The 27487-nt window shown below is 49.6% G+C and overlaps 1 protein-coding gene across 2 annotated transcripts; it reads right to left on the bottom strand.

Moving 5' to 3' along the window:
• Positions 1 to 982: 982 nt before the first annotated feature.
• KPNA7 (karyopherin subunit alpha 7) lies at positions 983 to 7897 on the bottom strand. Of its 2 annotated transcripts, XM_057369800.1 has the most exons (10): positions 7513 to 7897; positions 6744 to 6881; positions 6125 to 6210; positions 5159 to 5427; positions 4573 to 4655; positions 3859 to 4122; positions 3289 to 3522; positions 2788 to 2970; positions 2206 to 2355; positions 983 to 1187 (listed from the first exon to the last, which is right to left on the bottom strand). In XM_057369800.1, exons 1-10 carry the CDS (start codon positions 7573 to 7575, stop codon positions 1107 to 1109), a joined length of 1551 nt encoding a protein of 516 aa, XP_057225783.1. In that variant the 5' UTR covers positions 7576 to 7897; the 3' UTR covers positions 983 to 1106. The 2 variants fall into 2 exon arrangements, with proteins under 2 accessions (XP_057225783.1, XP_057225782.1); XM_057369799.1 differs by lacking the exon at positions 7513 to 7897 and having other exon boundaries at positions 6744 to 7054.
• Between the last annotated feature and the right edge of the window lie 19590 nt (positions 7898 to 27487).

Raw genomic sequence — 27487 nt, 5'->3', positions numbered from 1 at the left:
CAACCAATTCCCTCTTCCCTGGGTGGCCTGCAGGAGAAATGCATAAATCCTCTGATGAACAAATCCAGGGCTGAGGGAGATTTTCCCTTCAGATTAAGTTTTCTGTCACCTCACCATCCTTCCCTGAGGAAGCAAAGCCCTGAGACCACACCCTGGGTCATTTTGAAAAGTCAAACCCCTCAAAGCAGGGAGAGAAAGCTGCTCCCTCTTCATCTTGCCTTAAGCAAAGCCTTGGATATGCTTCAAGCCCTGGGAAACACAAAGGGTTGGGGAAGGATCAACAGAGCAAGGATGGAGCAGTGTCCAGCACTGTGTTGTGAACCCACAGTGCAAAACCTTCGTGCCCTGGACTCAACTCCATCCTCACCTTCTGCTGGAGACCACACATGGAGGGGCAGGGACACAATGGAAACCTGAAATACAGGTCCTTGGAATTAAATTAAATTAAATTTGGAACTAAAGGGCAGAGCCAGATCAATGGGCTCCAGGCTGATGGACGGCAGCAGGGAAACTGCAGCAGAGGTGAATCATCCCTCCTGCACTGGCTCAAACACCTTTCCTTCCAAAGGGACAAGCATTTACTCCAACATCCACACTGCAGTGCTTCCAGGTGAAATAACACCCAGCAAGGACCCTGACCTGCCTTCCCCTGGCTCAGCTCCTCTTGCATCCTCCTCATCTCCTTGCACACAGAGGTGATGGTGCCTGCAGAAGGGTGAAACACTTCTCCAAYAGTTCTTCAGAGCTATTTCAGCCACTCCCAAGTCAAGCCTAGAAGTTTCAGCACAAGGATTGGGTGGTAGGATGCTGCTCTCCAGCACTTCAATGTACTTAGAATTAAGTTTTTAGCCAGAAAATGTGCCCAGGGGCTCCAACACACTTCTGCAAGGCCTTAAGATGCTATTGGGAAAAAAAAACAAGCTATGTCATTTGCAAAAGCAGCTTAAAGGAAGGGAAAAAAGGCAAGAGGTACAAAGCCAAAAGTGCAATTTATTGACAAGTTTCAGAAGTAAAAAGGCTCAGCATCTCTACWCCTCATGGTTTGGATGTCTGAGCTCTTCCAAGTCACCTCCACCACCAGCTTAGAGCTGTGTTGTGCTTCATCTTCAGAAGTCAAAGTCTTGATKCTCCACTGAGAAATCATACAGCCCATCCGGGCCTGTCTGGGGCTCCAGGTCTGTGGTGTCCTGGGAGGAAAATACAGCAATCAGTTATAGGRTCTGCATTTGTAYAAACATAAGKTTTTTACAACAACTGTTTTATTCTKGTTTTAAAAATCCAGCTGCTAAGCTCAGCTTGACTGTAACAGAACTCCCAGAGACAAGGCCAAGCCTTCCTGATCCTTGCAGCACCCTGAAGCTGTCCCTGGAGCCCACACACAAAAAGCAGCCAAGCCTTGGGGCTCAGACACCAGAGGGAGAAGAAAAAAAAAAAAAAGTGGCTGCAGTGGCAGAACTCACTTGAATTAAATGGCCTGCTTGGAACAGCAACAAGCCAGGACTGCTTAGGGAGATGTTGGCATGCAGTCCCTCCAGCAGGAGCTGGTGTGGAGAATTTCCTCCACATTCTCCTGCAGGGGCACCCCCCAGACCCTGCTCTGGCAAAGGACTAAAGCAGACCTTTGGCCCCTGCTGCACTCACACCCAAACTGAGCCACRGCTCCAAGGCCTGACAGACCCTCTAAGCTCTTCCCTGATGCTTTTCCATCTGCAAGTCTRAAGCTAGGACCAAACATGGCATCTGTGACAGTCATTGGACCCTTACAGCTCCTAGCTGGTGTCCCATCCTCTTTTTCCACAGATTCCTTACCATGAGAAGGGTCAAGTAAACCAAATGCAACTTGAGCAGTGTTATCAGCTRAGTAGGAGGCTGCCATTCATAGTGACAAGCCAGCTCAGCTCCAAAGGAGGAAACTTCTCCACATTTGGTATTCATATCAGTAACTGCAGTAACTCCAGCTGATGCCAGTTTAAATTCCAGSAGCAAGATGCTATCGAGGCATCCCCTGTCTGTTGTGCAACTCATTGGCTGACAACTTGGAGCTTTTACAGACCTCTAAAAGCAGCTGAAAGAAGCTGCAAGGACTACCCTGGTCATGTGGAGGTCTCCTCCAAAAACCTTTTCCAGTATACTCAAACTCTGTACTTCATTCCAATGTGTAATAGCTTCATCTTTCCAGCTGAGAAACAGCAAGGGCTCACATACCTCACCAGAAAAGTATTTCTCTATGATGTTCACAGCAGCTCTGTAGACCATGTCATTCTCATGGTTTTGCAAATCTTCWATTTTCTCCAGACCATCAAGCTCTTCCACCAGCAGACACAACTTCTCTGTCTCCCCCAGCTTCTCAGCTGCCTGTCAYGTTGGAAAGGCAGGCAGGAAAACAGAACATCAGTAACAGGTCTGAGATGGCCTCTGCTGCAATTCCAACCCTGATCTACAAGTCAGAGGGTCACAGGCCCTGAATTTTGGTCCCTCCCTGATGCCAGGGTATGACTGTGGTGYCCATGGAGTACCAGTCCCTGCCAACCAAACCAGTGAGGAAGAGGTGAAGAGCAATACTTTGGGAACTTAATCATGGCTACCCTTGAGTTGCCTAAAGGGCTTGGCAAGAGCAATTTAGACAACATGAACTCTCTCTCTTACTCCAAAAATCAGCACTCGTTGTAACCACACAGTGCAAGCATTTGGCTCGCTCCTTACTGCTCTTTTGGAGAAGGAAGTCAAAAGATAAGAGATCTTATCAGGAAGAGATTTAAAAATGGCATCAGGATGATCAGACCTTACCAGGAAGAGATTTGAAAGGGTATCCAGGATGATCAGGATGGTCTTGCTGTCTTTGGCCAAGAGCAGGTTGAGCAGAGGTTTGAGGACCCCAGAACGCACGAGCTCCACCACTTGCTCCACTCTTCCTCCAGTYGTGAAGTTGGCCACAACCCACACAGCCTCCTTCTGAGCCTTGAAGTCACCCTGGAAGAGCAGCAGAGCAGAGGAATTCCCAAGCTTTAGCATCCCTGTAGGATCWGTGTGAGGATGATCATTTCCCTCAYACTCAGCTTGGGCTGACTCCTTTCCCTTTGGGTGATGCAGGGACACCTGGCAGAGCTCCAGGATGTGTTTCCATGCAGGTCCACTGATAAATCAGGATGGCCAGGCTGTCCCAAGGATCTCAACAGCTCTGAAACAGCCTGCTCAGCTGGCTCTGGGACCAAGTGCTTCACAAATGACCCATCCCAGGCCTCCTAAACCCCACTYTCCCCCTGCAGCAGCGCTGTGCACATCCCTTACCTTGTCAAGCAGCTCCACCAAAGGTGGCAGTAACCCACAGTTGATGATCTGCTGGATCTGCTGGCAAGGCCCTGCTGCAATGTTGCTGAGAGCCCATGCTGCTTCCTTCTGGATCACTGGCTTGATGTGCCTCAGCAGCCGGGGCAGGACAGTCAGCATACCAGCATCAATGGCTTCCTGGGTCTGCTGGTCTGTGCCTGTGACCACATTCCCGATGGCACGGAGAGCTGGAGTCTAGACAGAGATTAGAGGGGATGAGGAGAGTCCTTACCTCAAGGGATACATGTCAGAAAGGCCAGCAAGATCCCTCACTAAGTGCTTGATCCTTCACACAAGGAGAGCATTGTGGGTGATCAGAGTTTATTTACAGCTCCACCACCCCCTTGTTTGCTCTAAGCAGCTTTAGAGTCTCTGTTCAGCCTGCAGCCACAGCAGGCAGAGCAGAGCAGTGGCTGGACAAGCCAGCAATGAGTTCTGTGGGCTACAGGTGCCATATAGAACAAGGACATGTGCCTTCCCTCTCCTCAGACATTTCCGCATTAAGGGGTGAGATTACTGATTTCTCCCTACCATGACAATCAGCTCTGGGCTGTCCATGAGCTCCACAAGCCGTGGGAGAATCCCTGTGTCCACCACAACTTGGATGCGRTCATTGCAGCCATCAGTCAGGTAGGAAAGGGCCCAGCAGGAGTCAGAGATGACATCCTTGTCCTCGTGCTGCAGAAGGGAGATGAGGACTGGCAGAATCTTCTTCACAGCATCCAAGGGAGGGCAGGGGTTCTTGTTCCTGCACAGGTTTGACAGTGTCCAGGTGATGTTCCTCAGGAACCCAACCTGAAACACAAGGCAGCTGTGAGACCCTTGCTGCCCCCGAGAGCTTCTCGGTCCCCATTATCCTGTGAAGGCTCTCATGCACCCGAGACAGAGAGCAGCGGGGCAGGAAACATTGCAGAAGGGTAGAGACAAGCCACAAAGCAGCAGGAGGAAGCTTGAAGGGCAAGTTCAGCCCTTCCACATGCATATGCAAGTCTGCCTTGCACCAGTTTCATCTTATTCCTAGCCTGAGATAGTCAGAGAAGGATAAGAAAGCCAAGGAGGGAAGAGATCACATTGACCTGGAGTGTCTCCTTRGCATCCCCAGCTTTGTGCATAGGCAGGGCCATGAAAGCAGTTTAGAGCAGGGTCACATCCAATTATACAAACAGTTGTTGTGTACAAGGCAGGCAACAGACTCACCCATCACCCARGGGATTAAGAGCTGTTAAGGAAATGAAGGTTATTTACTGGAGTTGCAGGTGACACCAGAGCCAGCAAGGGAGAAATCACATCACGAGAAATAAGAGCATCCCTGTAGAAGGGGCCATCCCCTGCACAGATAAAAAGGGTTGGTTATTTCATCTGCTCAAGTCACAAGACAGTTAACATCAAACAGCAATCAGACTTGCAGAGTCAGGGCTGGATGACCCACTAGACACCCACCATTAGGCATTTCCAGGTGGGAAGGGTTTACTGGGCAGACTGGAGTGCCAGCGTGGCTGGGTGGGGGCAGACCAGCCAGGCATGACCCATTCTGTTCTCCCTATGGTGACATTAGTGGGTTAAATCACCCCAGCAGGACAGAGTCTTGCCCTTGGCTTTGGCCAAAATCCTCCTGCAGAGCCATTATAAGATCTCAAAGGCTGCCAGGCCATGCCAAGGAGCTTAAGGGTTATGGGGTTCAATAGGGGCAGCAGCTTGGAGACAAAGCTGCAAGGAGAGGAGCACCAAAGCTTTATCTCCCCAACACAATCACAGAATATTCCAAGCTGGAAGGAGCCCACAAGGATCAAGTCCCTGGCACAGTCTCAGGTCCCCTCCAGGCCCCCCTCACCTGCAATGTTGCCCAGAGCCCACACGGACTGCTCACTGATGTGCATGTGTGGGGAGGACAGCAGGGAGATGAAGGCTGGGATGGCACCTCCCTCCACCACAGCCCTGGTGTGCTCCGAGGTRCCAGAGGCGATGTTGGTCAGTGCCCAGGCTGCCTCAAACTGCAGGGCAGCGTTGTCAGCACGGCCCAGGAATTCCACCATCCTGGGGATGATCCCCAGCTCGATGATCTGRCTGATGGGGGGGTCCTTATGCCTGGACAGCATTCTCCTGTGAGAGAGGACACAGCACAGCCAGCCATGAGGAACCCTGCGTGGTGCCACCACAGCCCGTAGCTGGGCAYGAGGTTGTGGCTTGCAGGGGAAGCATCGATGGGTCAGCATCCCACCACAACAAACCCCCAGCAAAGGGGTTGCCATACAGGGGRAAGACACAGCTACAGATGCTAAAGCAACAGCAGGGTGTCCTTTGGGAGCAAAACCCTGACATCCTCACAGCCACACTCACTGGGAAAGGTGCTGGTCCCAGATCACTGGTACAACAGCTCRAGCCAGCACAGGGAGCACCAGCAGGGATGCAGCCTGTCCTGGATCCTCAGGAGACATCCCTGCTGCCAGCTGGGTGATGGTGGCACCCTGTGGTCCTTCATGCCCCAACCCTTGTGGGGACAGCCCTGCTCAGCACTGACCCCTCACAGAGCCAGGCTCTCCAGTGCTTGTCCTGCCCAAGCATTTGGCACTCAGTCTCTTGTGGGATCCAGCATGGTCCCAAGATACAGCACGGGGCAGCACAGCCAWCCCCTCGTGTGGGTTCACACAGGGCACAGAGCAGGCACCAGCTGAGATTCCCTGGGGCTCTTTGGGTTACCAGGCTCCTTCTCCCTTCGCCATCTCTCCAGAGAGCTCCTCAAACAGGAACCAGTGGCCTTTTGCCCCAGGCAGGCACAGCTCCGGCAGTCGGCTCGTACCTGGCAGCCTGGGTGGCCAGCAGCTGCAGCTGGGTGTCATTCCCATTCACGGCTTCCACGATCTCCTCCAAGGACGGCTGAATAATCTGTGTCACAGGGAATGATTCAGAGTCAGACTGGGAGCCGGGACTCCCTCCGGTTTAATCTCGGCAGTCAATCAGCCGTCTAGACCCGACTCAGTCACCACTTCATATCTAAGTAGTGTCTATTCTTTATGCAACACAGTTTCGAGATGAGGCAGAGGAGGAGAATCCACAAAAGCCTTTAAGGCAACTAATGCTTGTAATCAAGCACTGAAAGAGTCACTGACACCATAATGGGCCGGCAAGCTCAGTAATTACCCCTGGCTGTGCAGGGAGCCAGACAGGAGCTGCTCCCAGCCAGCCAGAGCTCCAGCCTGTTCTACCTGCCATCAAGGGAGGCCAGCAGGACATCACCATGAAAAACCGCACAGACAAAGGGCAGACAGCCTGAAACACTCCCCAGCACTGGGCATGGAGGTCAGGGACAGCACCAGCTGCTTCATCCCGGTCACCCCAGCTGGAGTTGGTATCAGCCCAAGTAAAGGATGATCCCTGYTGTGCTGATCCTGCCCAGGTGCAGAGCACCAAGCACTCACCTGCTCTGCATTGTCTTGTCCCTGAGAGGGATTCCCCTCCTTCACTTGCATGGAAATGTTTCTGCGCTTCAGGATCTGCTCATCCTTCTTGGCCTTGCGCAGCTCGATGCTCACCTCCACCCTCTGCCTCCGCAGGGTCTGGGGGAAGAAGGGCACCATCCCACCCGTGTCTGCATGGCCCCAYTCCCCAGGGAGTTCAGCCCTCTGCCCCACCTTTCCCATGGGAGGAGTGCAGGGCCAGCATCTCCTCACCATGGCCTGGAGGGTGATGAGGAGATGGGACAGAGGAAACCTCTCCCTCAGTGCCTCCCGAGGACACGGGCTGCTGGATGAACCAGCAACCAGTGGGTGTTTTTAAAAGTAGATTTTCTGAACCTGAAAGGCAAACCCTCATCTCCTCTACTAGCTTAAATCAAGCTGACAGATCCCACATCTGACACCCCACACCAGCCCCAGCTCCACAGGGATAACACTGTGGAGAGCTCAGCAGGCTGGGGCTGAGCCAYCTCCCTTCCCCAGCCCAAATCACCCACCCAAAACTCACATCCCCTTCTCCTGTGCCACCACACTCCTTGCAGCCCAGCCAGCCCCACASCACATCCCTAAAGCCACCCAAACCTCCCAGCTGAAGGGATCCAGAGCCATTCCCCTGCTCCCTCACACAGCCAGATTTGGGGCCATGGACCTGGAGAAGCCTCTCCATCATCTCCTGCTGGCAGTGGGCTGTGCTGGGGTCCCAAGGTGCTGGCACARGCAGGTGGGTACTCACAGTTTCATCCTTGCCCTTGTTCTTGAACATCTTCATGTGCTGTCTGTGCTTCATGATCGGCATCTTGGCAGGGTTGAGAGGTGCTCAACACCCTCTCGTGCTCTTGGGGGTGAGGACAGAGCAGGGTCAGGTCACAGCTGCCCAGCCTCGGAGGGSRCTGGGACCCCTCACTYCCACCAGCAGCCTGGGACACACATTTCCACCCCACATTCTCAGAAGGGAGGCACTGAAAGTCCTCTGCCCCAAGCAGGGCTTGGTAGGATCCCCACATGCTGCAGCTGAGCYACTGAACTAAATACAAGCACAAAGCACCACTTAACATCAGGCTACAAAAATTACAGCTGCTGCAGTGCCAGGAGGAAGCCAGACAGACTCCCCATGGTCACAGGGACACCCCCTTYCTCCAGCCCTYATCCTGGGACTTCAACATTTACTTYRACGCACAACCCAAGCCTTGCAAGGCCTCTTGACTCCAAAAGGAGCAGCTCAAGGTCTGATTTAAGGACATGGAGCCACATCCAAGCCTCCATCACTCCATCAGCACCCACAGCTAGGAATGACCCATGGTCACATGTAGGGACATGAAATTACCAAGTTCAGCTGATAAAAAAGGAGTTCTCCTGGAAACCCAGCAAGTAGTATAGACTGCCAGGTRAACAACAAAATAGGGACAGGTAAAAACAATTTATAAGCACCTCCTAGTAAAAATCAGAGACATATACACAAATAAGCCAAAAGCTGGCCTTAAAACAGCTTTTGCCAGAAAAAAAAAACAAGGCTTTCAGCCAGCAGAAGTGGAGGTATTTTCAGAACAGACACCATCATGGAACCCCTAAACCCAGGTTGTGCATCAACACACTCAGGAGTTGATCCCACACAGATGGTGCCTCCTGTYCTGCCCTCCCCTCCAGGCTCACAGCCAGCACTGGCAGCTCAGAGCAGCCTCCAAGGGCTCTCTGACACTGTCATTTAAAGTTCAAGGTTTTGTGGGCTTTTTTCATCCTCTCCCAGCAACCAAGGCCAGGCAGCATCAGCTCTTAATCCATCCACCCACTRCAGACCTCCTCCAGCTTCCAGAAGGGTCAGACTGAACCACCTTTTGACTCAACACAGCACCTCCCATATCCATAATCCTTACACTCAAACCTTAAGGGTCCCTCCAGCCTCCCCTCCTTTGTTCCCCCAACAGAGCCGAACACCCCAGAAAGCCTCATCTTTTGGGGAAACTTTCTCCACCCCACCSCAACAGAAGGGCACCACAACCCCTCCACAGACACCAACCAAACAGGAGACCCAGCAGAGCCCCAAATAGCCAGGACAGCCCAGCCAGCAACCTCCTTGGGGATTATAGGTAAACAAACCACCACCCTCAATGAAAGGAAAAAAACCACTTACCCCCAACTCTGCCTCATGCCCCACCACCCTCAACTGCCTCTTTTATTTCCCTCATGGGGCCACACACCCCCAGCTCCCCTCCACGATTGGCCTTTCCCAGGACAGCCCCCCCATTATCTGCACCTGCTCCCTCAATTGGATGCACCTGGAGTAGAGTGCCTGGGCCACCATTTAATCACCAGATCKTCTCCAATTTTGGCCTTGTTTTTGGCCCTCTGTGGCTGATGCCATCCTGTACCTGCACAATGTCCTGGGACGTGGGGGCAGTCTGGGCTCTGCCACCCCATCACTGCAGGGCACAGGCAGTCTGGGGGTGCCCCTTTTTAGATCTGGGTAGCTTGTGGGTGGTGCTGCAGGTCAGGAGGGCACCTCCTTCTGTCAGTGGGACCCAGGACCATGGAGCCAGGAGGAATCAGCTGCAATAGAGGCTGCAAGTGAGCCAAGGCAGGATTAAGAAACTTGGAGCATCATCAGGCGCTGAGCTGCTGGCTGGCACAGGAGGGAGGTGGYGAGGAGAGAAACCCAGCAGGARCCCATTATCTCCATGAATCCTTTAGCTTTTGGCCAGGAGCTGCTGGGCAGCTCATGAACTGCTGTGTTCTGTGCTCATGACAGTCTCCATTGGGCAAGAGATCTTTTCATTTATGGAGCCCTTGCCCCAGTCCTGTTCTTGCTGCTCCAGCYAACGGGACAGCAGCTCCCTGGCCCCAAATAACCACTGCAGCAGGGCCTGGCTGCAGCACTGTGGATACTTTTGGGGGCTCTGAGGTGTTGAAGGTACCCTGGCTTTGCATCCACACCATTACCCTTTTTAGCAAAGCCCCATAAAACCCTCTCTGTGTGTGTGCCAGACTGGTCCAGGTGATGGGGAAGGGAGGAACAGTGTTTCCCAAATGGGTAAGGAAAGCAGCAATTAAAATATTTAATTAAACTCTGACTTCAAACTACTTGACATCTTTTTCTACGAGGGAGATAGGGAGCAGAGCTGCAGGAAGGTGATGATGGGATGCAGATTGGAACAGCACCCACCACTGGGGTCTGCACCTTCCAGCTGTGCACTCAGAGCCATTCCAACCCAAATTCTCGATTATGGCAGTTCAGGGAACCACTAGCATTGCCCAGCATGGGAATACCYATGGAGACATGCTGTGCAATGCCCTGGCTGCTTCAAGTGGTGGATTCAATTCCTGGGGTCACACCAACTCTGCATTTCAGGGCAAATAAAATGAGTTGTACACAGCTTTATGTGGAAGGTGATAGGGGAGGTTTGAGAAAAGACCTTCAGATAAATCTGTTGTTTGTAGGCATTAAAATGCCWGTTGTGCTAATCCTGGCTGCTGTGATTTTAAGCTTCAAGTGCCACTGGTTGCATTATCTTGTTTCTTGGCTGCTTGAGACAGGAAAATTACATTTCAATTGCTTTTTAATTCAACTTAATCTGGTGCAAAAGTTAGCGTGCACCCTCTAATTTTGTTTTCTGAGCGGTTTGTTTCCACTAATTCCTAATCAGCCAACACTAAATCAAAACAGGCCTGGCTCAAGCTGAAATAGATGAGTCHTTGCAACCTTGCCAAGCAGTTTAATTAAATTGGCTTAAAATCACACCCCAAGGTAAGTGGGGGCAGCCTCCTGCACAGGACAGCCCCCAGCTTTTGGTCCCCTGCCTGGAGAGCTGTGGCCCAAGGTGCTGCAGGATGTGAATGTGAAACAAGGCTGGGAGAAGTTCATGGTTATCCTGGGCTGCTCTTTTCCCCCCTGCTCCTTCCATTCCCTCTCCACCTGCCAAGCACAATCAGCCCCTTCCTGTTCAGTTCCCTGTCACTTCCAGCGCACGGAGGGAGAGGATGGGGAGAGAAAAACACGTGTAATGGATGAACATCCCCCTCCTTGTCCTTCACTCTGGTCCCTGATGTCATGAGAGGTGGCACTGCCACGCAATCAACCCCAGGAGCAGGCTGAGGATGAGGGGAGATGTGTCCCATGCTGAGGACACGGAGAGATCGATATTTGTGAAAYGGGGAAGGGAACAATCACTGGAGGAAGGAAAAGTTTTGGGTTTCAGCATAATAAGAAGGTATCACAGCTAATGGAGAGGAAAGGAGATAAAACTCTAAATCTACATGACAGTGTCCCCTGAGCTCAGCCTTGTGTGCTCAAGCTGAAAATCCACATTGTGACATGTATGAGAAGCTGTGGTTCCACTGTAGGGGTTTTTCTGAGGCTGTTCTCCCCCACCCTGCCACCCTTCACCCCACCACTGCACCTCAGTGAGGCTCTGACTGGGGTAGAGTTGAAAACACCCACTTAAACCCCTGAGAGAAAAGCCCTGATTTTCCCTCCTGTGTTTTTCATGGTTCTTGCATAGGTTTACCCTCACTGCATGCGGGGARAGGCACCAGTCAGGACAGGTGTCAGCGTGTGGCATCTCTGTGGCGGGGTGAGATGAGGCAGGAACATGCTGGGATCCATCCTGGATGCTGCAGAGGCACTGCAGCTGGCTGGAGTAACCCCTCTGTGTGGAGGGGAGCAGAGGAAGGGATCCCTGCCCCCGGGAATGGCTGCTCTCACACAGTGCCCTCTCTGTCAGCAATGGTGCAGTTCTGCTAAATGAACATCAACAAACTGATTTTAGTTATTAGTTACTGATTTTAGCTATTAGTTACTGATTTTAGCTATTAGTTACTGATTTTAGTTATTAGTTACACTAACACTGAGGGGATACCCATATGGGCTCCCAAAACAGCTGATGATGTAACTGTTGGTGGATTATAGAATCATGGAATATCCTGAGCTGGAAGAGACCCACAAGGATCATCACGTCCAACTCCTGGCCCTGCATGGACACCCCAAAAATCCCACCCTGTGCTTGGGAGCATTGTCCAAACACTCCTGGAGCTCTGGCAGCCTCGGGACTGTGCCCATTCCCTGGGGAGCCTGGTCAGTGCCCCAGCACCCTCTGGGTGAAGAACCTTTTCCTGATACCCAGCCTAAACCTCCGTGGATGTGGGGCATTCCTAAGCATGGCAAGGATGGAGCTTGGAAATTCCTCCTTTTTCAGCTGGGATCCATCCTCCTGACACACAGTCCGTGAGGGAGGCAGTGCTGACTCCACAGGCTGCACTGGTCGCTCCCGGGGTGGCAGAGGTTGGGCTTGTGACCTCCACCAGCTTCTTGTCAGAGCTGTCGTTTGTGAGCTGGGATCAGAGCTGCTTTGTGCCAGGCACGGAACAAGCACAGAATAACGACAGCCCCACCCGCTGCAGTCTGTCTAATCAGGACAGGCAGAAGGTGGGAGAAGGGGTTTATTGTTATCTCTGCCTTTCTGCTGAGCCAGAGGCAAAGCCGAGCRCTGCAGCTGGATTTGCTGAGGCTGAAGGTGCTGTTGGTTGTTTCTTCTAATTTCCTTTAAATTCCTTTAATTGGAGCAGCCTCCAAAATGTGGCTCTGCTTTTCTGCTCCTGTTTCTCTGCAGCCAGGGAGCCATGGGGTTGTGCCCCTTCAGAGAATCATGAAATGGTTTGGGTTGGAAGGGACCCTAAATCTCATTTCATTCCACCCCAATGCCATGAGCAGGGCACCTTCCACTGTCCTGAGTTGCTCCAAACCCCRTCCAGCCTGGTCGGGACCATTTCCAGGGATGGGGCAGACACAGTTTCTCTGGGCATCGTGTGCCAGGGCCTCACCTCCCTCACAGGGAACAATTTCTTCCCAATATCCAATCTAACCCTGCCCTCTGGTAGTGGGAAGCCATTCCTCCTTGTCCTGTCCCTCCATCCCTAGTCCAAAGTCCTTCTCCAGCTCTCTGGAGCCTCTTTAGGCACTGGAAGGGGCTCTGAGCTCTCCCTGGAGCCTTCTCCTCTGCAGGCTGAACAGCTCTGTCAGCCCATCTCTGCTGGAGAGGAAAGAAGGAAAAGGAGGAGGAGGAGGAGGGAGGAAGCATGGTTTTCCATCAATTCRGTTGAAACAGCTCCTACTGTGGCTGTGGGACCAACTCTGTGGTGCTTTTCAAGTCAAAGTGTTCTCCAGGTCMTTTTTCCAGCCAAGAAATAGGATCACTCTGACATGTATGCTCTGAAAAACAAAAAGGAAAAGAGTYATATTGATATTGTACAGAAGAGATCTATATTTATTGATAAAGAGCCCTGGGAGAGCTGGGAATTCCCTGGGAATAAAGGGAATCTGCATGCAGGAAGGCAGCTTGTGAAGTGGAACATCGACTGATGATCCCATCAGCTGGGCTGGGAGCTCCTGCCGAGCTCTGGAGCCTGGGGAAGGAGAGCAGCAGCAGCAGGGCTGTGTGAGCTGGGGGAGCTCATTCCCTCTCTCCAAAGGCAGCTGTTTGTGTCCATTCAGCTCCGCTGTAAGAGGATGCCCCAGAAAACCAGGGCAGCCCTGAAACTCCACACCAGGCTGAACGTGTAGGAACTAATTTTAACTTCTGAGCATCCTCCTTTCTGCCAGCCACGGGGGGATTAGAGTAACGGTTTTTGAAATTATTTAAAAATAACATCAGACTTAATCAGAGTTATTTATTAAATCCATTATCCTCTGTCAGTTATGGGACACTGATTCAGCTGCAGAAACTATAATCACCTATGGCCAAAAAATCTTACTTTTTTTTTTCCTAATGGGGCCCAGTAATAATTATTTCTTTAGTCCCTGACTCAAGGAACTAAAACAGAGAAATCTACAGGGAATTTGGGGATGAGGCACAACGGAGTGGTGAAGAAACCTTGGAATTAATCAAAAACCCACATAATTTTGTATAAATCATGCTTGGCCTTGCTCCACCAGGAGAAAGGCTAAGATGCTCTCTAAAGGAGAGGAGCGCCTCGTAAATCATGCAGGGAAGAGAAACTCCACGAAAGCACTGGGAAATCCATATAAATCATGGAGTCCTGAGCCTCTGGATGCCTGTTTGCTGTCAGGGAGTCCATGTGCAGCTTAATTAGAGGAGGAGATGAGCTTTCCTGCTGCCAGACAGCTGCTTACCTTGCTCCAGTGCCTCCCATTATCCCAGCTGAGGATGGCATTTCAACAGAAATTAGTGTCTTTGTTTAAGATGTGTATTTAGGGGGCTTCCTTTGAAAGCCATGCTTAGGAAATGCTAAAAAGAGGATTCGACATGCATATTCCACCTGATCCAAGAGCTGCAGATAATTTTTTTGCTAAGCCTGGAGGTGATGTTCATCTCTGTTCTGACTGTTCCGCATCTCACAAGCGCTGATTTGGGAATGAGCTTTTGGGGAGCCCCCTGGTGATTCCATATCCTTGTGCCACCTCTTCCCGGCCACTCCACTGCTCCAAGGGCTGTCCTGGAAATGTGACAGTGTGACAAATTGTATGTAAAAATGTAACCCGAATTCTGTGTGACCCACCCGGGTCCTGGGCTGATCCCACAGCAGGGAATGGGGGAATTCTGCCTCTCAGACCCCACTTGGGACACTGCATCCTGCTCTGGGGTGCCAAACATCACAAAGATGTGGAGCTGCTGGAGTCCAGAGGATTTCACAGAGATGCTCCAAAGGCTGCTCTGGAGCCAGGCTGGGAGAGCTGGGGGTGTTTACCTGGAGAAGAGAAGGCTCCACAGGATCTTAGAGCCCATTCCAGTGCCTAAAAGGGCTCCAGGAGAGCTGGAGGGGGACTGGGGACAAGGGATGTAGGGACAGGATGAGGGGTAATGGCTTCCCACTGCCAGAGGACAAGGTTAGATGGGATTTTGGGAAGGAATTGTTCCCTGTGAGGGTGGTGAGGCCCTGGCACAGTTTGTTCAGAGGAGCTGTGGCTGTCCCATCCCTGGCAGTGTTCCAGACCAGGGTGGAGAGGGCTTGGAACAATCTGGGAGAGTGGAAGGGGTTCCTGCCCTTGGCAGGGGGTTGAAACTGATGACCTTTAGGGTCCCTTCCAACCAAACTCTGCCATGATTCTCAGATTCTCTGATTTTTTGCATTGAGTGCTACAGTTGAAAATGTGAGCACTGAGGAGTTRGATACCAGGAAGACAGAGTTGAACTTTGCTTTCCTGTGTGTACTCTTCCTTCCCTGAAGTTTTTGCTCACAATGCCCAGACTGTCTCCTGCAGGATCCGTGACTCACTGAGCACCTGGTGGGGTTTGAAAGGCCTTGGCACTGTCCCCATCAGACCCTCAGTGCCCCACAAGCAGCGATCTGCCCTTGTTTGGTTAGAGCCTGCTCTTGTCTCTGTAGAGACAACATCCCTACAGTYCTCACAGGAATACACTGATCCTCCCCAAGCAAGCACAGACAACAGCTGAGAATGAGGTTGCAGCTTTCATTATTTTCTAAATGACTAATAAATGCAAAAACGTCTTGCAGTCTCCTGAGGCACATCTTTATATAACCCTGTGATCCTTCAGCAGGGTTTTCCGATCTGGATTCCATTCCTCCCTGAACCACAGAGGATTCAGTTGCTTCTGCTGCTGAAATGCAACCCCAAAATGCAGCAGCCAAACTAAATTCCTTGTTATTCCAAGGATTGTCACAACAGCATAAAGGCTGAGGCTCTRTGGTGAGCAGTCAAAGGTGATTTTGTACTCCCTGTTCCTCACCTTGTCCTCCTCCATTTACAACATTTTCTTTTTAATTGGAAATGTCAGTGTGAGCACCTACACTGCTGCGTTTAGCCTGGGATCCCTGGCAGCACTGAGAGAGACAAGAGCCTTTCTTACTGTGGTCTGTATCATATAGGGGAAATATAGGTAAGATATGCACAGGAAATCCCCCCCTGTGAGGATGGGGAGGCCCTGGCACCGGGTACCCAGAGAAGCTGTGGCTGCCCCTGGATCCCTGGAAGTGTCCAAGACAAGGCTGGGCAGGGCTTGGAGCACCCTGGGATGAAGTGGTTGGAATATGATGAACTTTAAGGTCCTTCCAACCCAAACCATTTTGGGATTCTGCATGGGCTGACCTGCCCCTTATCTGAAGGCCATTTTCCAACCAGAAACAGAGTTATCCACCACATCCCTTCAGGCAAGAGGGCTGGACTTTCAGTCTCACTTTAACATGATGAAGGAATCTGTGTCAGGGCAAGAAACCGAGCCCACACCAAAGGCAAACATCCTGCTAAGAGACAACTCCCTCCACAGCCCGTGGTGTGCAGGGCTCGCTGTGCTCTGCTATCGGGACACRTCACTCCACAATCTCTCCTCCACTCTCTGAGGGAACCTTCCAATCCCCTGCCCAGATAATCGTGAGGGGAYATGGCTGGGTGAAGCTGTCCCAGCAGGGATCCAGGACAGGGCTGGGGCTATGGACACTGCTACAACACAATCATTTGATTCAGTGAGAGGCACCCTTGGAAGCAGARAGCAGCTTGGCTGAATCCTGGCTCTTGCTGCTGTGTCCTGAGTGGGCCAGCAGCTATTTCAGGTTTGCCATTTTGCCTTGGATCACTGCTTGGAGAGATCCAATTGCTGCCTTTGCAGCTCTCTCCTCCTGTGTGGTCAAAACATTTATTTTTTCACGTTACACATGAGCAAACAGGTCAGAACCCGTTATTTATTTGATKCATTTCACATCCTTCTCTAAGATGTTGGGCTGAGAACTGTTTACAATCTCCATTCACAGATTCAAGGTTTGAAATAATTACCTGGAAAAGCCCRGAAAATATGACTTGCTCTGGAGAGATTCCTGAGGAGTTAATCACAGTTCTCAGTGTTCAGGACTCCGGCTGGCCATGGTTTCTGTGGTATTATTCTGCTCCTGACRGGACATGCTGAGTTCCTAGAATCAGATTTTCAGGGTGAATAGGCAGTTTCAAATTCAAGAGGTGGGTGTAACATGAACTCTCTAATTTTCACCTCAAAGCAGTTGTTTATCTGAATCTTCCTGCTTGGAAACTCAATCCCAAGAGTGTTCACCCGCAACACCCACAATGGCAATCCTGGCAGGGTAACCACATCCCAAACGCTCCAGCTGAGGCAAATATAGCAGAGAAATTCTCAGGGCTGATACAGGAGCTGTTGTCTTTCATGTCTTTCAGGGCAGTTCATACCCACTGAGTGACTGAAACATGCACGATGGCAACAAAACAACAGCTTTATCCTCTGTGCTTACAGCAAACACACAGGGTTTATTCATCATAAACATGGGGCACAGAGATTATTTTAAAATGAAACTGCAGTTCCATCACCAGCRTGGCTGCTCCTGCCAAGGGTTCAGCCTGAGGTTTGTCTGCCAGAGATCAGGCCTGATGAAATCCACTGTTCCACCTTGGCAAGAAAATACAGCCAAGGATGTGACTTTGCGCGGAAGTTTCTTTAGATGGTCTTTCTATTTCAGCTCGGGACTTACAGATAAGGAATGTGTTGTCTTTTAAAATGTAATTGCTGGTTCAGACCCTTTGGACAGTTCTGAAAGAGCCTGGCCAGCCCTTGCAAACAAACACGTTCCAGGACCTTGGGTTTAACCTGCTGTGTGTGGTGGCTGGGAAAAGGTGTGGGATGGAGAGCAGGAAGGGCCCTGTGACAGCAATGGGAGGCTGAGAGAGAAAAGGATGGTGCCTGCAGGTTTATGTGGAGCCCATCTGGTTTTATATTCATTGTTTTATATCAGGTAGACTCAAATTCACAGGTATTTTAACSGTAAGTTTATTAAATTCCATGTGATCTTGAGGAAATGAAATCTCAGAGTTTTGACTCACCCCAGCTGTTGGCACGGCCTTACCCCTTCCTTGACTTTTGGGTCAGCATTTACACCTAAGCTTTTAAAAAGGTCACTCCTTCTGGCTTCAGACTGAAAGGTCAGAACAAAATAGACTTTTTGTAGGTACATTGTGTGCCAAAAACTGGGCTGACACTGGGTGGACAACTCTGAAGGTGTAAGTAGTTGTCATGTCCTGCCTTGATTTCCTCAGCCGTGAAAGGGTGGTTGGTGTAAAGAATTTAAAATTCCAGAAAAGTCTGAGACCTGCCCCCAAGAAACTCTGATGAAAGTATGAACTGTTTTGTCTCACACAGTTCTTTTCTGTGGGTGTTTGGTTGAACATTTCACTGATCTGTCTCAGGGACGCAGTTCGTCCCTGTGTTTCAGGGACGGGACGGATTAAGTGCAGACCTGAGCCAGGGCTCAAATATACATTGCAAATCCAGGCATCTAAACCCAGCCAGTCTACAGATTGAGCTGTGTAGATTGAGAGGGGAAATGATTGCTGAGCTGTTACATTCCTTATCTCTGCCTGATCGAAGCGGAAATGGACGGAGGAAATTTYTCCTTCCTGCTTGGCGGGTGAAATTCACCCCAGAGCAGCAGATTGCAGCCGAGGGTGTCACACCAGGATCTTCAGGAGCCGGGAAACTGGTTTCCAAGGGCGCAGCCTGCTGCCTTGGAGTCCTTGCACACGTGTATTTTTAGCCCATCAAGGTTTCCAGGAGGATGGTGGGGAAATGAGATCACCAGGAGGGCCAAGGCCATCGCTGCCTCTGACCGGTGCCAAGCTGATTTCAGCCCAAGCAGYGGCTTCTAAACCCAGACCCTGGTGGCCACAAGTCCCCTCCCCAGCCCAGGGGCTTCTCCCACTGTGCCCAGCCTGACTCCTGAGCAGGCTGAGCCACCAGGCTGGCGCCCAGCATTGCTCAGGGCTGCAGAGGTGGGATGGAGAGCAGCTCTCGGCCTGGGCAGCGTGTCCCTGCTGCCAAAGAAAGCCACAGCACAACCCCGGCTCCCTTTAATCATAGGAATGATGAAATCAGCCCCACCTCTGCAGGGAGCAGCCAGCTGAGCAGGCAGGGCTGCTCCCCGGGGCACATCTTTGGGTGCTGGACACAGACACAGCACTCACCGTCAGCTGTTGTCTTGGCAGCTCTAAAGCTGGTGGAGATGTGTGGGTGGGGGAAGGAAAACTGCCTGCAGTGTGGGGACACAGTCTGCTCCCAGCACGGAACAGGTCCCAAAAAATGCAAAGCCTTGGGACATGAGTCATGTGCTCAAACTGCTCTGCTCCCTCCTCTGGAATGGCTTTGCCACCACTCAGGTTGTGACAAGAGTGAAAACCACCACRGGCCATGGGAAATGGATCTGCTGTGGCTTCTCCTGGCAGTTTTTGATGGCTGAGGGCAGGAGTTGATGAAAAGGTCTTCCCTTTCAGTTTCCTCTGAACCTCTATCCAAAAATTGCTCTCACCAGAATTGGTCTAACAGTTTCCAGGAAAAAAAGAAAAGCCCCCTGTTCTCAGCCAAAGGCAGTTCCCAGTGGCCTGGCACTGGATAGTGAGGAAGGCCAAAGAGAGGGTGGGAATATTCTCCCTATTGTCTCCCAGTCAATCTCTCATTTTCTGACCCCTGTTAGGAGCTACCACCCATATTTGGGATCTTCCTTCTGCTGCAGGTTYCTATTGAACTGGAAGGTATCACTGGTGTGAAGAGGACACCACCACAGGAAATTYCAGGTTTCTTCAGTCTGCTTCTCAACAATGTGGGAAGCACTGCTGTTCTTCTCTTTTCCTTCTAGTTKTACCTTCCCCCCAAAAGAGAAGCCAAAATGACTGATGGTTGTAATGAAGAGAGTGTGGATGACACTGACCCTATGCAACTCCTGGCTCTGCCTGAGAAACAGAAATCTGAGGCCATGAACAAGCCCTGGGGCAGATTTTTCCTTCTGGGTGAAAAGAAGGGGTTTCCTTGTTAAAAGCAAATGGCAAAACACCAGAACGTTTGAGTTCTCTGCTTTCCTCTGCCCTCTCTTCAAACTCCTTCCCTGCATTTCTTTTTGCCCATTCATAAAACGGGGGAATTTTGATCTGTGGCTACAATGAATCCACACTCACACAGAGCTCTGGGGGCTCCCAGGTGGTCTGGAAATGGGAATAAATAGCAGTGGGAGGAATAATCACAGTGTTTGCAGAGAGCGTAGAGATTCCTGAGAGAGCAGTGCTGTAGAGCAGCCTCAGGGATCCTCAGCCAGGTGGGATTTCCTGCCACCTGCACAAGCAAAGCATAGTAAAAAGTGTTTTATCTGCATAAAATATTGTGAAGAGAGGTTATCCAAATATAAAGGAGGCACAGGCATCCGTAACCAGGGGAGAGACCCAGTCTTTTTTGTCATGATAGCAATGAGGAAAGTTTTTTGATATCAGGTAGAAAGAATTCCACCATGATGATGGCAGCTCCTCTCCTCTCCATTTCCTTTTTCCATTTCCTTTTCCCATTTCCTCTTTCTTTGTTCTTCCTTTTCTTTTTCTTCTCCCCTCAGACTCCACTGTGGGGATCAGCAAAACAATTCTCAATTTAAAGACATGAATAGCAGCTACATTTGGCCATGCAGCAAAAATCCTGTTATTCAAGCCTTGTGGGATTCCATCGGTGGTTTCCTATTCCTCCTTCCAGCTTCCTCTCCKCCAGACCTCTGGATTGTCGAGTCCCAGCTTGTCCCTGTGCGCCTGTTTCCTCCTCCACTTCTCCCCCCAGGCTCTCCCTATCCCACACGCATTCCTAGCCTGTCTTATGCTGCCCTCTATCCTTGGAATAACCTTCCTCCTACTCCAAGCAACAAACCTCGTTCCTCTTTCCCAGCTTTCTGCAGATCCCACCATTCCCTGTGGGTCTRTCAGCCCTGGAATACCCCAAAAYCTYTTTCCCAGAACACTGAAGTGCTAARCCCTGCARTGCACTTTGCATTTGGTGYTCGTTCTTGGAACTGGGATTAGCCAGACTCCTGCCTGCCCCAAATTCACAAGGCTGGAGCCCCGGGGAGAGCCTCTGGCAGGGTTGAAYCTGAATGGAATCCCTGCTCACAGCAGGAATTCAGCATTTCCTGGGAGCTGACTGACAGAAAATCTATTCTCCAGCTTGGTTTGGATGGTGAGGGGTCGTTGTGTTYAAAGCCTAAGGCTTCAGCATTGAGCATCCTGCTGGTTTTGCAGGAATCCCTGGAAGTTCAACCTATCCAGATGAATCTGCTTCTGGAGACCCTTAATAATGCTAAAAATAGGAGGAAGAACAATTCCTTCCATTTTTAAGTACCAGCCCTTCACTGGTAGGTCACTAAGATTATACAAAGATCTTCTCTCAGAAAAAAATAAAACCAAAAACTACCTTAAAACGCTTCCTCAAGCAGTAAGTAGAGTTAATTTCAATTTACTAACATTTCCCTCTGAGCATTATTGGTTCCTTTTTTCTTGAACTGAGTTTGTCACTTTCGTTTTGCCTTCCTATTTTTAAATGTCAAATTTTTATATGTCTAATAAAAATAGTTTTGAACAACCCCTCAAAYCAATGCCCTTTCAAGTGATCCCTGCTGCAATGATTCAAAATGCAGATTATTTTTAATTTTACAGATTTTTTYCAGATTATTTTGCAGATTTCCTGCAGTTTATTTTTAATTTTGAAATTCTCAGTGAACATGTAAAACATTGGTRGTTTCAACCGAAGTCTCATTCCTGTTTCTGTGTGCCACATACTTCTGCCATATGCTGCAGAGAAAGGAGSATTTCTTTAAGCTCTAATACAGAATCCAAGAAGAAAGAGGGTTTTTTATAGATCTGATCTTTGAAAAGATTAAATTTCCTCTCACTGACTTGCAAATTTGCCCCTACAGGCAACGCTGTCTGTCCCTGACGAACACTCAGAACCTCTCAGCTACTCTCTGTTTTCCTACAGATATTGCAATCTTGATTAACAGACTCATCTTTTATTTTCTCATCCAGGGCAAATTTATCAGAATTCACTSTGGTGGCACAGGGAGGCTGGCTGGGGTAACACTGGGAGTTGTAAGTAAGCAGATAATTCTCTATATTAACTTCGCTTTGGATTTTTTCTTGTGTTGAATGGACCCTGTTTTGATTAAATGAGACACGAGCAAATCTGAAATGAATTCTGTGAACTGGAGGGATCTGCGCTGCTGTAAATGAAACCAAACTCTRTCTCTCCTTCCCCAGTGAAGTTACATTTTTTAGATGATGACAAATKTATTTCCTCTTTCTTTACTTGCCTGTGAGACTCTGTGCACACAAAAAGGACACAATGCCTCCTCCAAAAGCTGTACACGTTTCACTCCACGATTATATTGCAACCATTACACTCATCAGCACAACAGTGTAATTGTCTTGCAACCAAGACCCTAAAAATAGCTCTGCAGGGAAGGTGCATTGTTCTGCACTTGCACACGTGCACCCAACACTAAATTGAGAGCCACAAATCTCATCTCTCAACGTAAAAAGACCCCACCACACTTCCTGACTAAAGCCCTTCAACGCACAGAAAAAGGAGAGAGGAAACATATGGACCAGTTATTCTTTAATGTGGGATTGTCTGCATCCCTCTGACTTTGAACTCATCCCAGATTTGCCTCACACACCAACCATATGTTGGATTTGCCTCTGTGGACAGTTCAAGGCCAAGGCAAGTTGAGTTTGTTTCCTGGCAGGTTTCAGCCTCTTCCAGCCTGGAATGGCCAGACCTTTGCTGGACAGGCAGCAGCACTGGCCAAGATCCTCCTGCACCCTGGCTGGAGCTGTGCAGGCAGAGGGGATTGTGAGTCCTCCATAAAGTCACTTGGACTAAGTAAAATTGGCAATAAATGTGGTTTGAGTCAACCTGAACTTGCCTGAAGAGCTCACAGCAGAGTTCTATGGAGAAAAGACTCCAGCTGAGAGGAAAGGATGAAAATGGTAGGGCTGCTTGTAAGGTCTGGTGATKTGATATCCCTTTGGGATTTTGGAGTGAATTGATGTGGTGAGGTCTAGAGGAGGATGGGTTTTGTGGAGACCAAAAGCCTGGCAGAAGGCATGGACAGTGATTACAGGGCACAAAATACCTTCCCCAGAGCTCTTCTCTGAAACAAAGGGCGGTGTAAGGACACAATTCACAGGACAACCTTACAAACCATGCACTGCCAGTTCAGAGGATGCTCTGAATCAGGATGAGTTATTCTGGAAAGCTGCTCCTGAACCCAACAATAACATAACTGCAAAGCAGTGGCATCTTCTGMCTCTCTTTCACTTGCTGCTAAAATATCTGTACTAGAACTTGTTCCAGTGGGAACATTGTGAAGGTTAAAGGCACGTTCTGGGAGCATCACTGAAGGGTGCTGTGGTTCTTACTGCACTCATGGGACTTCCAGAGGATATTGGTGAAATACTGTTTTCACTGATATCAAAAACAATGTCTCACTAACATCCACAGTGCTGTGAGTTTTCAATCTCTGGCTGCTGGATACATCTGGATATTCTCCCCTCTGAGTTCCAGGTTGGGAGAAGTCACATGTCATTTCCCAGGAATGAGCTAAGAGATATTACAATTTCTTCCTTGAACTAACTGGTACAGCACTTTGTGTGTGTTATTCATTGCCTTTAATGCTCACATCCCCACTCAGTCCTCTGTTTCTAKGATAAAAAAACCTACTCACCAGAACTGTGCTTGGTCAGAGATTGAAACAGGTTCTCTGCAGTGGCGGGTTGTTACTAATTATCCAGGAAGAAGAGGATTGCAAGTGACTTTTCCTTAGGCAGGCCAGAGTGAGAAAGGAAAGCTGTCTTCCCTTATCTTGATCAATGCGTGGTGAGGTCCCCTTGATCTGGCAGGGCTGCCATGAAGGTAAAAATGATAATTTTCAAAYTGAAGTGTTGAGCTGCTTCATGCTAATTGCTTGCATCTCCTCAGGACCGTGAAGACAGCCAGGACGAGCTTTTCAATACCCTTGAAAAGGTTTGGGTGCTCAATCCCACTTACTTGGACGTGGCTGATATGTCAAAAATCTCCTGAGCAACTCATCCCACAAAGGGCTTTTTTTTTTTTTTTCTCAGTGATACACTCAAAAACATGTTCAGGAATTGAAACCTAGAAAAACGTTCAGTGTCCAGTCCAAAACCTGGTTATGGCTTGATTGAACTGATGGCAATTGTGTAATCAGCTCTTGGTCTGCCCCTGCTGCAGAAACTGCTGCTTGTGCCCAATCCCAGTTGTTGGCACTGGGTGCATCAAGATGTGATCACAGCAAACAACACAGAAGGTGAGGAAGTCTAAAGAAACATTAGTGAAAGTTGAACTACAGCAAACAGGATGCTTCCTCCCTGGCCTGAGCTTCCTGTAGGAATAAAATTCAGCTTCTTCAACTTGAGGATAAATAAGAGACTGAGGAGTAGCTGGGACAGCCTGAAGATTTGTTCAATTGTCTGTGAGCTGAAGCCTGAAGATAAAATACCTGCTCCAGAGCAAATAAGCATGACGTAGGAGTGTCTGGTTAGCATTCAGTGGCCTGGAGTTTGCAGGACTTCAGACAAGCTATAACTGGGTTTGTTTTTTGAAAATTGACAGATCTGAAAGCTGTGACAGAGACCACAGGTTAAAACCTGCTCATCTCGCATGCATGTGTAATCTCAAGGAGCAGCTTTTGTGAGAAGAACACTTGACCCTTTGTCTGGTTTTGACACACATTTTCCTTTTTAATATCATTTTGAAGAGTATCTGTTGCTGAGCAGGGATTATTGGGAATATCTGCTGGTTTCTGAGACTATTATTATAAGCAGGACTTGAGCTACAGAGAGATCAAACAGTCTCCAGCTGCTGAACTTCCAGAGCCCTTTCCAGCAGCTGTTGGTATTTCACGGCTCCCAGGATTTATACATTGCAAACAAGCCTTTTGTACAAAGCAGATATGATTTTCATAGGCCACAAAGACAGGCAGTCCCAAATCGTGGCTCACAAATAACACAGTGCAAGATTCTCGGACATGTTCAGAGCTGTGCTCTCTCCCTGCTCTGGGCAGGATGGGAGAGCAAAGCACACTGCTGGTCTGATGGGACCTGGCTGCTCAAATCCCAGGGGGGGTGAAAATTATTTKAGATATTTGACACCAAGGCCTGACTTCGAGCTTATGGTGCAGATTAAGAATTCCCTTGTTGGGGGTTGTGTCCCTTCTGCCCAGTGTCTTTTGATGTCTTGGGCTCTGGTCCAGAAGATGAGACCCCTGACTTGGGATGTCATGGAGAAATTCAAGCAGAAGCCAAGGAGGAGCGGAGGTGGACAACATGGACCTGGGTTGAGATGTCACACTTGGCAACAGCAAACCAGGACAAAGCCAGCGTGCYATGAGCTCAGCCAGTTCACTGAGATTGGAAAAGCTGCTAAACCCAGGCTCTTGTTTCTGGGGAATATAGAATGACCTTAAACAACACGCTGACTTTTTTTCTTTTTTTTTTTTTAAATGAACAGATGTGCTATTGAGAGTCAGAGCTGGCATCCACAGCTGCCACAGGGCAGCGGGCCTAGCAGATGGCTGAGCTGTCAGCTCAGGACTTGATCCTGCTTTGTCCARCAGCCCTGCCTTGCTGCTGAGCTTGGAGCCACGGTGGAGCACAGGCTCCCAGAGCTCACAGGAGCCCAGGCACAGCACAGCAGGTGCTGCAGCACTTTGTTTGAGGTGTGTATTTTTGCTCTGCTGCAGCCAGCCAGCCCTGCTGAACAGTGTGTGTATGCAGAGGGATGGAGCTGAGAGCTGCTTTCCTTCTGKCCTTCCCAGTTTGTTCCCAGCAGGGCTGGTCTGCAACCATTTACCTGAGTATGCAGCATGGGAATGGAGACAACAAAGGATTTTCTGCCTTTTAGTCAGACAAACATGTTCATCTTCCCTCTAACAGCAGCTGACAAAGTTACTCAGCTTTGGGTCTGCAGTATGGAGCGTTCCAGAGGAATCTGTGGGTCTGCAGTATGGAGAGTTCCAGAGGAATCTGTGGGTCTGCAGTATGGAGAGTTCCAGAGGAATCTGTGGGTCTGCAGTATGGAGAGTTCCAGAGGAATCATAACCAGGCCCAGGGGAAAAGCAGGGAACAAGCTGGAGCAGAAGAGCATCCTCTCAGCACCATTGTGCCAGAGTGGAGGGTTTGGCCAACAAGCCACTGATGGCCATCAAAGGMTGCCACTGTAAAAGCCTCTGGGCAAATCACCCCACCTCCTCAAGCCCAAGGGAGGACAAGGGGAACATTGGCACAGCCAGTGCAGAGCAGTTCTGTTTCTGCCATGCCCCTCCTCTAACCTTGTGTTAGATGGAACAAAGTCAGAGATGAGCCCAAGCCCTCTGTGTGAATGGACCACCCCAACCTTTCATGGGTTTTTAATGTAAAGTGAYGCTGGGAAAAGTACAGGCTGGTGCAAATTAACGTGTCCCTGTTGCCATAAAGGCAGAGAACGGCTGTGGCATACAGAAATGTGCACCTTAGAAATCTTTTCCAGTGACAATTAGCTGAAAACACAGATCATGCAAATGTCTGACCAGTGACACAACAGTTGAGTGTTTTAATGTGCAAAGAACAGCAAGGCTGTTTCGTGACTGTCCAACATGATGCSACTGGCTTTGAATAAAAATATAATCCTTACAGATACTCTGAAAAGGAACAAACCCCCCAAAACTCGTGGCTTGTTTCTAGYAACACAGAGCTATAGGAAAGCTTCCTAAAAGGCACATCAACCRAAGATAAAATCAATTTTTGCTTCCCTTGCTTGCGTGTTGCTGGAAGAGCCAGAGCCCTGCAGCTCACTGCAGCCTGTCTCGCCTTTCCTGGTGGCTGTGCCTCGCCTCTCTGCTGTGCTGTCACACAGCCATGCTAATGCTTAGCAGCAGGAACAGTATTTAAGCATATTATCAAACTCCACCAGTTATTCATATACTCCACTGCACAGACACACTGACAGAACATGATCAGAGCATGAATCACAGGCCCTTTGGTCTATCTTTTTTACACTCAGCAACTATTTCCTTTCTTTGCAACCAAGCACGTTTTTGAAAGTGACATTTGACTGTGCCAAAATATGTTCTGATTKTGCTTGGTTATAGCAGCCTATAAGCCACATTGTCCTCTCTGTCAATGTATCAAAGGATGAGCCCAAAAGGTAAAAATATAATCTCTCCACAACATGCTTTCCTTTGGCAGTGCTGCAGAATCATTTATTCAGGGCAAATGGGTTTTCCATGGAAAAGACCCCCTGTGAGGACTGAGGCTTTAAGGAGTGCTTTAATGCTATTCCCATGCCAGCATTAACTCGTTTATTTTCCTTGTACCCACAGGGAGGATTTCTCCCTCTCTCTGTACAGGTTAACAACCATAAATCTGCTTTCTCATGCACTACCAGGCTGTTCTCTTGCTGTATCTGAACTGATCATGCCTTTCCTCCTCCCCTGCTCCTTTCCAGGTGTGACAGRTCATCACAGGGTGGTAACAGAAGAACAAGATCCCACCAAGCAGTGGTGGATTTACTCCAGAAATCCRGTGTGTCCCTGCTCTGGATCCTTCTTAAAGCAGAGGAGGCTGCAGGTAGAGTGAACATCAGGATACAATCGATTCTGTCAGCTCGATGTGTCGGCACGCAAATGTCACCGGTTCTGGTGCCCAGTGCTTCCCTATGGTTCTTTTGTGGAAAGGATAAAGTCTGTCACCGTAACACTTCCTTCATCCAGKTAACAGCCTGTGTCTGCCCCTGTATCCTTCTCTTTCCTGCTCAAAGACAATCTTGCTCTGACCTTGAAATKTCTGCCCCTCCAGCACGAGAGGCAGACGGTGCGTGCCATGCTCGTGTGCTCTGGGAAGGCACCACGAGCGCTGCTCCAGAAACATTCCTGCACAGATGGAAGCG

The sequence above is a fragment of the Malurus melanocephalus genome, unplaced genomic scaffold (assembly GCF_030028575.1).
Source record: "Malurus melanocephalus ecotype Western Australia unplaced genomic scaffold, MMel_1.1 scaffold_115, whole genome shotgun sequence".
Taxonomy (NCBI): domain Eukaryota; kingdom Metazoa; phylum Chordata; class Aves; order Passeriformes; family Maluridae; genus Malurus; species Malurus melanocephalus.
The sequence above is the reverse complement of the archived record's forward strand: the minus strand, read 5'-3'. Positions and strand labels throughout refer to the sequence as shown.